Consider the following 15,630-nt stretch of genomic DNA (forward strand, 5'->3'; position numbering starts at 1 on the left):
TGTTTGGCTCAAGGCCGTGTGGATGTGGATAAACCTGGGAAAGGAATAAAGGAAGCTCCAGGTCTGGAGATGTGTGCAGCTCTGTGCTGCTAGGAGAGGACAAAGCACAGCCAGAAGTGTCTGAGCAGCCCTGGGAGCTGGTTTGAGCGCATGGAACCTCAGCTGAGCTGGGAGGGGTCCACAAGGGTCACTGAGTCCAGCTCCAGGCCCTGCACAGACCCCTCAACAGTCCCACCCTGCGCATCCCCGGCAGCGCTGTCCAAACCCTCCTGGAGCTCTGGATTCTGTCACCAAGAGTCTTTCCCTGAGATCCAACTCCCCTGGCACAGCTCCAGCCCTCGGGGCTGCAGCCAGAGACACAGCAGAGGATAAAGGCCCTGTGCCACCCCCAGCCCAGAGCTCCCAGCCCCGTGGCAGCAGAGGAATGGGATGTGCCAGGTCCTGGCAGGGCACAGAGGACCAAGGGTCCACACCTGGAGCTGGCTGGGTCACCCTGGGAGCCATCCCAGCACAGAAAGTCCTTTTATTTTAAAATTTATTTCAACAGAGTAGTGCTTGGTTACAGTTTAGTGAAGAACAAATAGGTACATTCATTGGCCACAGCTCCTGGGGCAGCAGCTGCTGCCCGCCTGCAAAGCCAGAACACTGTTAAACCATCCCAAAAAAACCCCAAAACCAAAACAAAAAAACCCCAAAGAAAGTTTAATGAAAGGCAACTATGCATTAAAAAAGTCCTTGTAACTTGTCAGCTATAAATGACTTCAGTAAAACACGGGACCGGCCCCGGGAGGAGCGGTCGCTTCGGAATCCAGCGGACAAAGGAGTAAAACCCAAACGCTTGGCCAGTCGCTCAGGGGTCCATCAGCAACGAGGCTCACTGCCCTGACCTGCCATCCCAAATAATCCAAATAATCCAGGAAGATCGTGGTGTGGGTGTGTGCTTCAGTGCAAGAGGAACAATGAGCCTGTAGCCCTTGGATTTTGTAAATTTTTTTTAATTTTTTTTTTTTTTTTTTTGCACTACACTCCTTTCCCTCCAAAGTAAAACTTAAAGTGCTCCTAGTGCTTTGGAATTTAAGCAAGAACAGGGGCCACAAGTGTCACTTGCTGTCTTTGGAGACTTATGGGAGCAGAAGGAAGGGTGACAGTGCCTGGCCCTTCAGCAGCTTTGCCATAAGCCAAGCAGGGATTGAGATGGAGCAGCCTGTTCCTGCCAGGAGACAGGGGAGCAGCCAGGGTGGAGCTCTGGGTCAGGGACTCGAGCAAGGGGTGTGCTGAGAGTTGCCATCTTTGCCTTCCCCAAAACAACAAGCAGGACTTGCTGCCTTTTAGGGCCAGCAGGAGTGCAGGAGGTGAGCACAGGGACAGGGTGGGGGCAGTGGGACAAGTGACCCCGAGCTGGGCACAGCCCCAGGGGTGAGGATGCCCCAGGGCTGGGGTTTCTCTCACAGAAAGGGCTCCTCCGGCTCCCAGGCTGTTGTCCCAGCACAGCAGTCGCTGTCCCCCAGTGTCACACCGGGGCTGGAGCAGCACGAGGCAGGTTAACACCAGCCCCAGGTGGATTTGCCCCACGGTCAGAGCAGCTCCCTCCGTGCACCGCTGCCTTTATCCAAAGCTGCTCTGCTCATCCCCACAGCTGGCTCAGGGACAAGCCAGGAATAACACCAAGCCTCATCTCCAAAGAGCCCAGGCCAGGTCAAACTTGGCTATTTTGGTTAAGGAAAGACAGAGGGACCTGTCCCAGCCTGACCCAGCACTCCCACCCTGTGCACTCCACAGCTCTGGGAGGCCCCAGCTCCACGGGGAGGGCAGAGCAAGGAGCCCAAGGATCAGATCCCTGCGCTTTCTGCCCCTTCCCTCTGCAACAGCAACGTTCCACAGGCAGCCCCCTGCACCTCAGTGGGGACCCAGCAGTTCACATTCACTTCAGGTTAAAACTCTTGGTTATCTGCTAAATGCAATTTAATACTGAGGGGGAGGAGGGGAGCCCCACTGTGGGCAAGGAGGAGGGGGAGCAGGGCCGCTCCCAGCACCCAGGGGGTGCAGCAGCCCTGGATTCACACACGTTCCTGCACACACACTCCTGCTGAGCCAGCTCCAGCCTCTCCCTGTCCCTCTGCCACGAGGCCAGCAGGAACACTGACCTCACCCAGGCAGGACAGGGCAGCAGCCAGGTGGGAGCAGCAGGCAGAGCAAGACCCCTCCCGAGCCCCGAGGCCTCACCCAGCCCTGCCAGGTGGGAATATGGCACAGTAAACTCCAGCATCCAGCGCCGGGGGCCCTGCCTGGACAGAGCTCCCCACTCCCAGGGAGGCAGGATGCAGAGTCCTTCAGGGAACACGTCTTTGCAGGAAGACAGTGCCTCTCCCAGCTCTGGATGTGCAATTAAAAGAGTAACTAGAACAGTCTCAGGCCAAGCACAGCCTGAGCAAGATTCGTTCCTTCCAAGTGTGCAGATAAAAGTGCAAATATGCATTTGATGTTTCTTTTCTAGTGAGGAAGCTCTGGTGCATTTAGCTGCCAACATCTTGAAGACCAGACCAAGGGAAAAAAAAAAAGCTTCCAGAGAGTTCAGCTTCACTTTGCTACATGGTACCTTAAAGTCACAGTTCTCTGACTTAACTGCCTGCAGCCCTGGGCTCAGTCCCGCGCGCAGCTGCGGCAGGTAGTGGAATGTTTGTGTCATGAGTTAGATGCTTCGGGGGGAGAGGAGGAAAAGAGGAAAACCAGGTTACAATCCTATACACGAGTGCCACTCTGGGAAGAGAGGGAGCCTCCTCAGTTCTGTGGGGCAGGGTGGGAGCTGTGGTGGTGCTGGTTGGTCTCCGAGCCGCCAGCGGCGCAGAGCAAGGGCGCGCTGTCCGCGGCGCTCCCGCTGTCGGTGCCAGCCAGAGAGCCGTAGAAGCCCGAGCACTGAGGGGTGGCCAAGCTGCAGGAGAGACAGAAAACACAGACTGAGGGGTGGCCAAGCTGAAGGAGAGGCAGAAAAAAACAGGCAAGGACTTTTTAGGGATGAATAATTTGGCTCCTCCAGACTTCTGCTCCCAGCACTGGTCAGGGTGCTGAAGGTTGGAGGTACAGTATCCCCAGGGAATTTGGCTTTGATGAGACAGCTACAAGGAGAAGAGCACCAGGCCCCACAGCACTGGTCAAGAGGAGCCAGAACCTCTGAAGTGCTCACTACACCCCTGGGCAGCAAGTGAGGGACTTGGAAGTGAAGTGGAACTGAAGTAAAGTGTTCCAGGCCAGGCTGAACAGGGCTTGGAGCAACCTGCTGCAGTGGAGGGTGTCCCTGCCCACGGCAGGGGGTGGAACTGGATGGTCTTTAAGGTCTCTTCCAGCCCAAACCATTCCATGGTTCCACGATGACAGGGCTGCCAGGATGCCTCAAAGGAGTTTTACTGGGGATACCTGACTGTTCTCCCCCACACCAGCGCTTCTGCAGAGCTTTGTCCCAGCTCCCTCCCAGGACTTCACCAGCTCTCACTTCCCAGTGGAGAAACCCCTCTGGAGATCATTTCAGAGCCTCTGAAATGGATCCCAGCCCTCCTGGATGAGGTCTCCTGTCTGCAATCACCACCTGTGAGCACCATCCACATCCACCTCTGTGAGCTGGTCACTTCTCCCCAACAGAAACAGCTCCTTGTGAGCTGCACAAGGGAACAAAAGCTCTGCCAGAGGCTGCCTGCCCCATCTATCTTGCCCAAGCTGCCTCTTCCATCAAAGTTTTTCCTAGGAGGAGAAGCCAGGAGCTCTGTTGCTTCCCCAGAGGGCAGCAGAGCAGCAGCACAACCCTTCCTTACCCTCCTTCCCTGGCCCCGAGCCGTGACAAGTCATCGTCGCTGTCGTAGCGTCTGGGATTGTCAAAGAAATAGGCCCTGGAGCTGTAGCTGTGGCTGTTGACCATCCCAGCTGGAGTCTGCCAAGCAGAAAGGAGTTAGGCCAGAAGCAAAACGTTCCCAAAAGTCACCCCAGGCATCCTCCCAGCACAGGGGGGGTTGCTCAGGCCTACCAGGTTCTGGCTCAGTCTCTGAGCACGGAAGAACAGCACCACAAAAGTGGTTGGCACCAGCTCCCAGAGGAACAGGACCACTCCAAACACCACGTACTCCTCGCTGCTCACCTCCACGTGCACCTGTGGGCACAAGGCAGAGGGGTCTGTGTCTTCCCAGCCACCCACAGAGCTCCCAAAAGCTGCAGCTGGGGGTGCAGAGGAACCTTTCCAAAGGCAGGAGTCCCTAACCCAGCACAGTGACCTTCACCTGGCTGGTTTGGGTGAGCTGGTTCTGCTCAGAGGGTGCTGCCAGGCCACTGGGAGCTCCCTGCCCTCACCAGCAACTCTCCCTCACACACAGCCACGCCTGATTAAGCATTGCTGTTCTGCTCTAGTTGAGTTGTCCCTCCTCTCCCTCAAAAGAAGAGTTGGCAGGCTGAAAGGGAAGGGCACAACAGGGAATCCTTCCTGAAGAAGTGGCTGGGGAGAGGAGGACTCAGGTTTGCTGGGTGGAAAGAGCAAGCAGAGCAGAAAGGCAGCTCATGTGGGGGTTCAGCTACCCAGACACCCCCCAGAGCCCCCTGGTCACCCTCACAGGATGAGGAGTGACTACATTTCACTTCACCAGCTCTGGATTGGGGGTCACACACTCACCTTGTCTGAAAGGTTGTCCCAGCCATAATTGAAAGGACCAGGAACATTGTCTGGAGATATGGCCACAGCTACCAGGTTATAGCAAGCCCTTGAGGAATACAGGAGGGCCACTACAGATCCCACCAGAATAGCCTGGCAGACAGATGTTCCCTAGGACAGCAAGAAATAAAAAGGGTTTTAATACAGAGCTGTGATGTTCTTCCCTGTTCCCTTAAATGCACGAGCAGCTGTGCAGGCAAGAATGACCCAGAACATTTGTATGTTGTTGCTAAAATATTCAGAGCTGGGTAAGAGCTTTCTCATGTGATGAGTTCATTGCAGGAGCCACACAGCCAGAGCTGCCTGGGAGCAGGGAAGGATCTGAGGCACTGGAGTGTCCCTGGCAGGATTTTATCAGCCAGGTCCAAGCTGGGGGTCCAGGGAGATGCTGTTCCACCCCCTGCTCTCCTCTGAGGATCTCCACAAGGACAACAAACAAACAGCAGCAAAATCAACTTCTGCTTTACAGCCTAGACTCTGCAGAGGTGTTCACACAGCCCCTGCTGCACCCCAACACTGCACACAGTGTTTGTCTAGGGAAGAAGCTCAAATATTTGGGGTGGCCAGAAAGACCCAGAGCTTGAACCCCAGTAGCTGAAGGGAGCCCACAGGAAAGGTGGAGAGAGAGAACATTTACAGTGGCCTGGAGGGACAGGTCAAGGGAATGGCTTCAGACAGAAGGCAGGGTTAGATGGGATACTGGGAGTAAATTCTTGGTCTTCTCTGGCCCAGGGTGCCCAGAGCAGCTGTGGCTGTCCCTGGTTCCCTGGAAATGTCCAAGGCCGGGCTGGATGGGGCTTGGAGCAACATGATCCAGTTAAAGGTAGCCCATGGCAGGGCAGTTCCCATTGGAACTGGATGGGATTTAAGACCCCTTCCAACTCAAACCACTCAGGAATCCAGGGACAAACCAGGTTTGGTTAAATTCACCCAGGAATCCCTTTAACAGCTGCTGGGAGGCACCAAATCACAGTGAGGGGGCAAATACCCCTCAGCACCTGAGCTGTGTTTTTGTGTTTAAGCAGAGAATCTGCTGGGGAAGATCATCCCACTGGCCTGCTCCACATCCCAGCTCTATTTTCCTGGATTTGGAGCTCAGGACAGTGTCTTGAGCGAGATGCCAGCAGACAAGTGACAGCACTGAAGCCCAGCACACATCCTGCTGTCACTGGAAGCTGAGCCTGTGGTGCTCAGGCCAGCACAGTGAGGCACAAAGGCTGCTGAAGCAAATCTCCAGCTCACAAGGACCACAGGACAGGAGCTGGCTGCAGTCCAGCCTCCTTCCCACAGCTCCAACATTCCCACCTTCTGCTGTGTGGCTTTGAGTTCAGGGCCAGGACAACCTTCTGGGGCACCTGGCTAACATTCCTGCTCATCCCCACCCTGTTTCTGCAGCAATTCCCCACACACAACACCAGGGGATGCCCCCAAGGCAGGGGAGGGAGGCAGAGACCTTGAGCAGACAGCCAGGGTGAGTATCCAGAGGCTTCCCTGGAGCAGGTTGTACCCAGCCCAGGAGCAGCCTCAGGCATGTGAGGAGAGGAAGTTCCTGCACTGGGGGAACTGGGTGAGTTAATGAGTGTCCAGAGCCAGTCAGAGCTGGACACCAGGCCCAGGCCAGCAGGGATGTGAGGAGCTTCTCTGCCCCTGCCTCACTGCAGGTCTGGATCTAACCTGCAGCCTCTGGACAGCTGTCAGAGGACCCAGGCAGGACACCAGACCCAGCCCACAAATCCTGGATTCTGGGAAGCCACCAAAGCCCTCTGCTGCTTAGGGAGACAGACATCTCCTGCAGAAAGCCTCAGCTTCAACTGGCTATGCTCAGCTGCTCTGGTTTTTCCTCTAGATGTTTGCAGGCACTCAAGTGGACACTGGGTGCAGCCTCCTGCTGCACTGCTGGTGGCTTTTCCACTTTCCTATCTGCTGGAAAAGAGGGTGTGTTCATTCCCTTGCCTGTCCTGCTTTGGGACAGGACCTACAGCAACTTCTCCCATTCCAAAATGCTCATCTCATCCAGAACATCTCATCCTACCCAAGCAGAGTCCAGCTAAAACTGGATTTCTGGGGGATCCCCTTTGAAGGGAGTCATGACACACCTGCCACAGGTAAAAAACACACAGCAAAAACTGCATCTGCTGCTCTCAGAGAGCCCTCTCATCAAGGCAAACCTGGGATTTTCTGTGCCTGAAAAGCAGAAGCAGCTCATAAATCTATTATGCCAAATCTGCAGACAAAGTATTCCCCTAAAACATGCAGGAAACATCACTCCCACAGCAGGAGAGTGCACTTTGTGAAAGGGGGGGAATCCAAGAGCTGCCACCTCCCCACTGGAAGGAGAATTTGAACAAGAGCAGCTCAGGTGCCACCAGGCCAGTGAGCACACCCAGCTCCAGCTGAGCGGTCCCAGTGGGAATTCCCAAGGAATTTACCCACCTTGGACTCGAGGTAGACGTTGGCTGAAGACATCTTTCCCAGTTTGCACATGCAGCAGGCCAGGGAGATGGCACAGAGGATGAAGAGGCTGTCATTGACCAGAGCCCGGGCCAGGACTGTCCACCTCAGCTGCTTCTCGGGGACCTCGCCGTGGATCAGCATCGCACAGGTTAAATTCACAACGAGGAACAGGAGGCTGGTGAGGATGGAGCCCAGGTACAACACAACCCTGGAGAGATGGGGAGGGGAAAAATGGTCAGGGAGACAAGGCCAGGTTCATTCTGCACATCCCTCCTGTCTCAGCAGACCCTCCCAGTGCTCTGCTTGCTGGGAAACTCTGGCATTCCAGCAAATTTCAGGGGTTGTCCCAGCAGCCCAAGGCTGCAGAGGATTTGTTGGAGCTGCTCTCATAACACATGAGCAGCGTAAGCAGTCATGAGTTACAAGACTCATCTTCTGACAGTCAGGTTCTTATCTTGCAGATTTTAAGTGTTGCTCCAGCTCTGCATTAACTCCAGTCAATAAGCCATGAGTCATCACAACCACTGCAACTCCTTTATTGAGAGCCACTGGAGCTTGCATTTTCCACCCTGGGTTTCCCTGGGAAGCACCTGGGCTGCTCAAACCTGGGGCTCACCCACTGCTCCAGCCTTGTTCTGCACATCTTCCCTGGGACAGCTCAGAGTCCACCCAGGGAAACTGGGATGCTTGAGCTCCCCTGAAATTCCCAGTCCTGCTCCAAGGTCCAACTCTGCTCCTTTCTCAGAGCACAGGTATGGAATTAGAGCTCTGCTCAGCTTTTGGGGCCTGACCCTCCCATTCCCAGCCAGTTCCCCTGGGACCAGCTCTGAAGGGAAGGCCAGGACAGCAGCACTTACTTGTACTTGTTGAATTCAGCTGCACATTTCACTTTGAATATGACCTGGAGGAAAGATTTGCACAGGTTATTTTACACGGCCCACAGCTTCCTTTCAACTTTGTCAAGAGATGAGCAGGGAACCAGAATCCCACTGGACATCTCCAAGGACTCTGGATTATTTATTAGCACCAAGTCCTGCTCTGGACCCAAAAGATTGGTACTTTTTTCTTGTAGAAGCCCAGCCCAAACACAGGTTCCTAACAACCATAAACATATTTAACACCCCATATGTGACAAGCACTTTAACACCACACCTCAAAGCCTTCAAGAAAAGAAGGGAGTTTAGCACTTAAAAGTCATTAAAATCCTTCAAAAATACATCTCCTTTTCCCAATGTTTTGGGATGTTTTAAGACCTCAACCATGCTGGATTCCCATAGAATCCAGAGGAGTAGGGACAGTTTAGGAAGGTGCAAATACTCCCAAGTCACAGCTCAGATTCCTGAATTCACAGTGAATTCCTGCTGCAAAGGCACAGGGAAGCAGTGCTCACACTGGTCAGGAGCTGGGTTGTGGCCAGCTCCAGGTCCAGACCCCCTCAGGAAGGATCCCAGGGGTCACGTTCAGCCACAAGCAAAGCTCATGTCCTGATCAAGACTTCAAAGGAACCTGGGAAGAGGCACAGACACATCCAGAGTGATCCCACCTGTACTTGTGGGATCACTGCACAGGTCTGGAGTTCCTCTTCTCCCACAAGGAGCCTTCCCTGTCAGCAGTGAAGGATCACTCATCCCCTCCCAGGCTGCTTTTATCCTGGTGGGATTCCTTGGCTCCTGCTTCCAAGTCAGCACTGAGGCAGAAATGGCACATGAGCTTCAGGAATCGGGCTGCTGCCAACAGGATTTCCAGAGACATTTCAGGATCTGAGGGTTGTCTGAGGCACTGCAGTGGTTCCAAGCATTTCAAAGGACATTGGACAGCTTCAGTGATTCTCTTCCAAGAGCCACTTCCACTGCCTGGCTCCTCTTCCTGATGCTGAGGGAGGACGAGCTCAGCTTGGTGGGGAATGAGACACGGTTCTTCAGCAGAGGGAGGAATCCAGGCTCAGGAATGTTCTCTGTCCTGGCCCACAGAGGTACAGGAGTGTGGTACAGTCCCTTCTGAGCCCTAAAACTCATCTCAGTTACAGGAAACTGGGCCTTGGAAGGGCCACGTGGTGACTCCAAAACAGAAATATCCCTGAATCCTGCCTTGTTTGTCTTGTGGGTGACATTCAGGCACTTTGGGAGTGTCATGGAATCACTGAATCACTGAGGCTGGAAAAGCCCTCCAAGATCATCAGGTCCAACCACTAATCCAGCACCACCACATCCACCACTAAACCATGTCCTCAAGTGCCACATCCCCGAGTTTTTTCAACACTTCCAGGGATGGGAACTCCACCATTGCCCTGAATACCCTGTTCCAACACCTCACCACCCTTTCAGTGAAGAATTTTTTCCCCAACATCCAGTTAGGATCTAAATATTCCCTGGCACAACTTGAGGCTGTTTCCTCTTGTCCTGTCAAAATGGGAATCGGTGACATCCAGCAGGGAAACTCCTGGTTCAGCACCCATTCCAGCAGCATGGAAATCCACTGAGGAATCTGCACTCCTGCTGTGGCTGTGTCTGTAACCTCAGCCTCTGAACAGCTCTGCAGAGTGTCTGGCTGGTATTTCAGCTGGGAATGTCGTGTTCTCAGCAGAGAACAGCCCCTCAGCTGAGCAGGGAAGTGCCCCTGGCTCACAGGAAGATGCTGTTTTAGGCAGGACACTCTTCCCAAACCCTCCCCTGCAGCCCCAGGGATTAAGGCACACAAAGCTGAGTCAGGGTTAAGAGTGCAACAGCAATTTGAGCCTCACGCTTGGCCCGCTGCCACGGAAAGCAAAGGGAGACCACAGCTCCAGCCTTACACTTTTATTAGCCCCTGGACAGTTATTCCTATAACTTCAGGAAGGGAACACACACCCCTGCTTTGGTGCTTTTGGTTATTAAGGCTGATAAGTTATCTGAAGGCTGATTTTCCTCCCCAGGGACTGGGTCAGGAGGTGCCACCAGCAGTGGGCACAGGGTGTCTCTGGGTTCTTATCCTTGAGACGAGCTCTGAGCCTCCTGCACAGGGCTCTGCCGCTCTCAGAGCCCAAGGACAGCTCAGGCAGAGGGTTCTGCTGTGAAAAATCCAGCACAGACAGCTCAGGAGCAATCCTGTTCTCCAGAAAACCAGGAAAACAGACCCCTAATGCACCCCAGCAGGTGCATTAGGCCGAGCTGTGAGCAGCAATCCGTGCAAACCGAACAGTTCCTCAAACTCTGAGCTGAGCCCAGCTCCAGAAGTCAAGCATGAAAACAGGGAACAGAGGTCTCAGCAGGACTGGAAACATTTACTCCTGAACAAGCCCTTTACAGCAGTTTGGAATACTCAGGTGCCTTTCCAAAGCCATGGATCCCTCGAGCACTCCACATCAGCCAAAGGTGAGGCTGAAATGAGCTGCAGACACCAAAGCTCTCCGTGATGCCAGAGGCTTTGGGTTTGTGATGAGTGGATTTATCCCACAGAAGTGATTTCCTTGCTCACATCACAGCCCAGAGAGTCCTAAGGGTGTGTTCAAGAGACACACTCACCCTCAGAAGGTGCACTGGAGGTGTCACAGCTGCTAAGGGAACATAAGTGACACATCCCAGATCCTACAGATGAATCCAAGGACCACTCCCAGTACCTGCACAAGGCAGGATCTCTACTCTAACAGTCAGGCATTTAGGCTGGACCAAAACCAAGCTGGTCTCAGCAGATCTGAAAGATCCAGGAACTTGTTGCTGTCCACTGCAATCAAATTCTTGTTTACTTCATAAAGACAACACAGATTTGGGCTCTGCAGATACAAGACACAACCCTGCCCTGCCCCAACACAGCTCAGCTGCAGGAGCATCCCCAGCCAGATCCCTTCCCTCACCACGTGAGATAACAGGAGCACAGCAGAGACTGTTCTGGGATCACACCTTGGACCAAATGTGCAATCCCCCGCTTCAATCCACAGAAGAAAAGCTGGAACTCTCCATGAGGATCTCTCACCATCCTCATATTAATATCCAGATCATTCCATGCCATCATCAACACACGCTGCAATATTGCATGCTCTGTCCTTTCCTAGAATAGCTGGTCCCCAGCAGGGCCACCTGTTCATCTGGGAAACATGGGAATCATCAGCTCTGGGATGGAGCAGTTTGGAGTTTCAGTGATCCCTCACCAGCTGTCCCTCTGAGGCACAGGGCACTGCCAGGTGTCTGCTACACTGGGAAGGTGAAAGAGGGAAATGAAGGATGGAGATTTTCCCAGTTTTTCATCTGAGAAGGTGGGAAGATCCAGGAAAGTAAGGACAAACATCTCCCAGGCTGGATGCTCTCCCCATGCCTGTCTCCAGCACAATTAGAGCAGGAAGGGATGAAAGGGGCTGATGGAGCACTTAGAGAAACCCAGCAGGTGGAGGGCTCTGGCCACACCATCAGCCCCACCAGGCCAGCATTCCTTACTAATCCCTGTGCCAGCTGCTGATTCCCAGGACAACCAGGAGTGCCAAGGGCTCAAGAAGGTCTTTAAGATCAAGGTTGTTGTGGCTGCATTTCACAGAATCATTTGGGTTGGAGAAAACCTCCAAGGCCATGAGGTCCAAGCTGTGCCCCATCCCCACCTTGTCATAAGCCCAGAGCACTGAGTGCCACCTCCAGGGGTTCCTTGGATGCCTCCAGGGATGGGGACTCCAAACCTCCCTGGGCAGCTCCTTCCAATGCCTAACAACCCTTTCCAAGGAAAATTTTTCCCTAATATCCCATTTAAACCTCCCCTGGCACAGCTTGAGGCCATTTCCTCTTGTCCCCTGTCCCCTGGGAGCAGAGCCCTGGCTGCCCCCTCCTGTCAAGGGGTTGTGCAGAGCCTCAAGGTCCCTCCTGAACCTCCTTTTCTCCTGGTTAAATATCCTGGTCTCTCCCCATGTATTTCCATTTCCACAGTGCTCCTGACAAAGACCTGGGGACAAGCAGGAGTGGCAGACTCTTGGGGAAGGTGCCATCATTCAAGCAGCTTGGCAGCACAGGAGCTATTCCAAAGGCAAGGCAAAGGAGCATCCTGGGTTGGATACCAGAGCCTTTGAGGCAAGACTGGGAGTGGATTTGAAGAATTCTGACCTGATGGGACTGTAAACTCCAGATTCCCAGGAAAAGACTCCTGGTACAAGCTGAAGTAGAAAGGAAGAGATGCTCCCAAGCCAAATGTTCCAGGTGGGGAAAGTATCCCAAGTATCAACATGAGAGCTGGAGAGGACAAGAGCATGGAATGAAAAGACACAAGAATCCTACTGCCAGAGGGCAGGGATAGATGGAATATTTGGAAGGAATTCCTGGCTGAGGCCCTGGCACAGGGTGCCCAGAGAAGCTGTGGCTGCCCCTGGATCCCTGGAAGCATCCAAGACCAGGCTGGAGCAAGCTGGGACAGTGGGAAATGTCTCTGCCCATGGCAGGGGGTGGAATGAGATGAGCTTTAAGGTCCCTTCCAACCCAAACCATTCTGGGACTCTATGAAACAGAAATCCACATCCCACACTCATTCTGTCAGGTCTCTGCATCCCCTCAGGAATCTCAGGGGCCAAGATGGGATAGGAAGAGGACAGCCTGTCCCCACAGAAAGGAGGAACACCAGGCAGTTTAGCAAATTTGAATTTCAGCCCTTGAACAGCCTGGAGTGTCAAGTAATACCAGTTCTCCATGGGTATCTGTTTCCTGGAGCTTCTGCCCCTCCACCATTCCATCCTCAGCCTCTACACAGCCTGAGGAGCTCCGTAAATCAAGCCAGATCAGCTCAAATAACAGCACAGGCCATTTTCTTCCCCAGATGCCATTTCTCCAGCATCTCCACAAAGGAGGCTCTGTGCACAGGGACAATGAGCCAGGCCCTCAGCACAGCAGCAGCCTGTGCTTTTAGCCGAGGACATCTCGGATCAGGATGCCACCCCCAGGACAGCAGAAGCTCAGTGTCCTTCCACAGGCTGCTGCCAAGTGGCCCTTAAAAACTGGGGATGGATGGGCACGTTCTGCTGGAGTCACACCAGTAAACACACCAGTCACCTCCAGATCATGGCAGCCAGAAAAGCTCCAGAGGCTTTCCATTTTTTTCTCCAAATCTCTGGAGCTTCACTGCTGAGATTTCCCAAAAACCCCACAGAGTGATGGATACCCCTCCTGGTTGTTCCAGGGAATTGTCAGGCCCTCCCTGGAGCTGAGCAAGCAGACCCATTTTCATAAGTCACTTTATCCTTCCCCACTCCAGATTCGGAGCTCTTATTTCCTCAGACAGGATTTCCCTTGGCTCTAGGTCTTCAAGGAGAAAAAGTGGGATATATACAGAGTTCACTGAAAAACAGATATCGTGGGAGGAGGCGAAGCCTGGGAATCTATTTGGATTTACTTTAAGAGGACCTTTAAACAAGCCTGCAGAGAGGCAAATCTGCTGTCAAATCCAGTGACCTAGAGGAAAACAGAAATCCAGCCACTCTGTGGAGCAGAGCACAGAATCTCTGCCTTTCAAGGGACACAAACCCCTCGTGGCTGGAGCAATCAGGAGGTCAGGCTCCCTCGAGCAGACAAGATGGATTTGTGCACTCTATGCACCATTTGTTATTCCACTGCCACTCCATCAACAACACCTCTGACAGCTTTGGCAACAGGCAGCTCACCCCCAAACCTCCAGGGGTTTATTGGGGGGGAAAAAGAGAGGGGGAAAAGAACCAAAACAGCGGAACAACCCCACTGCTCCAAGTATCACATGAACATCGGTGTCCTGGGGAAAATGAAATCATAACTCCTGTGGGTGACACATCGGAGCGACGGAGTGATTTCGCTGTGTGCTAGCGTTTCCTTTGTGAGGCTGGGGAACAGCTGAGAGCTGCAGAGCAAAGAATCCCAACAACAACAACAAAGCTGGAAGGAAAAAGTGGTGACTTGTTTCATAAATAGGCAGCGAACCGGGAGGCAGGCGAGCAGAGAGCTGCTCACGAGAAACTGGAGCAGAAACAAAATATTCAGGAGGAGGATGGGGAGGGGAGAGCCAGGGCTTTAGGAGATAAAGGCAAGTGGAAGGACTAAGAAAAGGAGGCTAGAAATCACGACACAAGTGATGGGGAAACCCAGAAAAGCAGGGACACAGCTCGGTGACAATAACAAGCGGCTCCGCACTGTCCCAGCAGCGATGCTGGTGCTGGGAAAGGGCCCCCCTCGGTTGCCCCGGGCTGTTGTGTGAGGGATCTCGGGTTTTTTTTTGTCTGACAAGCTGCGGAACAACAAGCCCGGCTCGCAGCGGAGCGATGGAGAGAAGGAGGGAGCGCAGCAACAATAGCAGAAGAGGCTCTGGCTGGTGACGTAATGGTTGGCATCACTCCAGGCCAGAGCAGCCCCTGCTGCTGCCACTTTCTGGTCCCCTTTGCAGAAGGGAAATCAATTAAAAAAAAAATAAAATATATATGTAAAACAGTCCCTCAAGTGATGCCCCCACACACAAACACCCCGACGTGGGTCTGGGTCGCAAAGAGGAAAACCTCACCTGGGAGCAGGGCATCTCCCTGCACCCCCAAAATCCCAAATTCAGGGCATGTGCCTGCCCCCCACCCCCCCACGCTGGGGTCTGCAGCCAGGCTACAGCCCTGCACCCCAAATCCCTGATGCTGGGATTCTGGGAACACTTTTAGCTCACACCATCCCCCCCAAATCCCACCCCGCCCCCCAAGCTTGGATTCAGGGCACAATCCCCGTGCTTGTCCCCAAGCCTGGATTCAGGGCACGATCCTTGTGCCTCCCACCCCCGAGTTTAGATTCAGGGCACAACCCCTGCATCCCCCCAGCCTGTCCCGAAGTCTGTAGCGGGGGCTGGATTCAGGACACAATCCCTGTGCTTCTTTCCAAGCCGGGATTCAGGGCACAGCCCTGCATCCCCCCAGGCTGTCCCAAAGCCTCCACCGAGGGCAGATCCCCCAGGATCGCCTCCCGCCCTCAGCGGGATGCTCTCGTCCCCATCCCAGCCCAAAGCCTCGGCTCCAGGGTGCTCCAAGTTTGGAGAGCCGGCTGAAGAGGAGCTTCCAGCCCCTGCTGTCCCGCTGTGGAGGTTTGGGAAAGGGAATTTTGGAGGGGTTTTTCCCAAAAGGCAAAACTTACCTCGGCGAAATAGAGGTTGAGGAGGCAGAGGCTGGAGAAGAGGAGGCAGCCGGGCAGGCAGTACAGGAGCCAGTGGGCGAAGGGCTGCTGGAGGCGGAGGGCCTGCAGGGAATTCTGCAGGTAGAAGGAGAACAGGGTGGTCCTGAGGGCTGCCCAGAGCAGGCAGAGGAAGAGGCAGAGCGTGTGGTAACTCAGCCGCCGCTCGCGGTAGTAGAGCAGCAGCCAGAGCTGCAGGTAGGCGAAGAGGAAGAGCGCGGCGTAGAGCGCCGTGTGGAGCACGGTGAGCCCCAGCTCCACGGCGTAGGGCACGGCCGCCCCCTCAGCGAGGGCCATGGGGCAGCGGGAGGCACCGACCCCCTCCCTGCCTTCCCTCAGCCCCGGCTGGACACCCCCATGCAACAAAGGGGAGCGTCCCCC

The 15,630-nt window shown here is 54.2% G+C and overlaps 1 protein-coding gene across 1 annotated transcript; it reads right to left on the bottom strand.

The window, feature by feature from the left end:
- Positions 1-474: 474 nt before the first annotated feature.
- On the bottom strand, positions 475-15,593 carry GPR137C (G protein-coupled receptor 137C). Its single transcript, XM_015630572.3, has 7 exons — positions 15,214-15,593; positions 7,999-8,042; positions 7,121-7,349; positions 4,649-4,798; positions 4,013-4,135; positions 3,804-3,919; positions 475-2,929 (listed from the first exon to the last, which is right to left on the bottom strand). The coding sequence occupies exons 1-7, from the start codon at positions 15,544-15,546 to the stop codon at positions 2,779-2,781; spliced, it is 1,146 nt and encodes a 381-aa protein (XP_015486058.1). The 5' UTR covers positions 15,547-15,593; the 3' UTR covers positions 475-2,778.
- Between the last annotated feature and the right edge of the window lie 37 nt (positions 15,594-15,630).

The sequence above is a fragment of the Parus major genome, chromosome 5 (assembly GCF_001522545.3).
Source record: "Parus major isolate Abel chromosome 5, Parus_major1.1, whole genome shotgun sequence".
Classification (NCBI taxonomy): Eukaryota; Metazoa; Chordata; class Aves; order Passeriformes; family Paridae; genus Parus; species Parus major.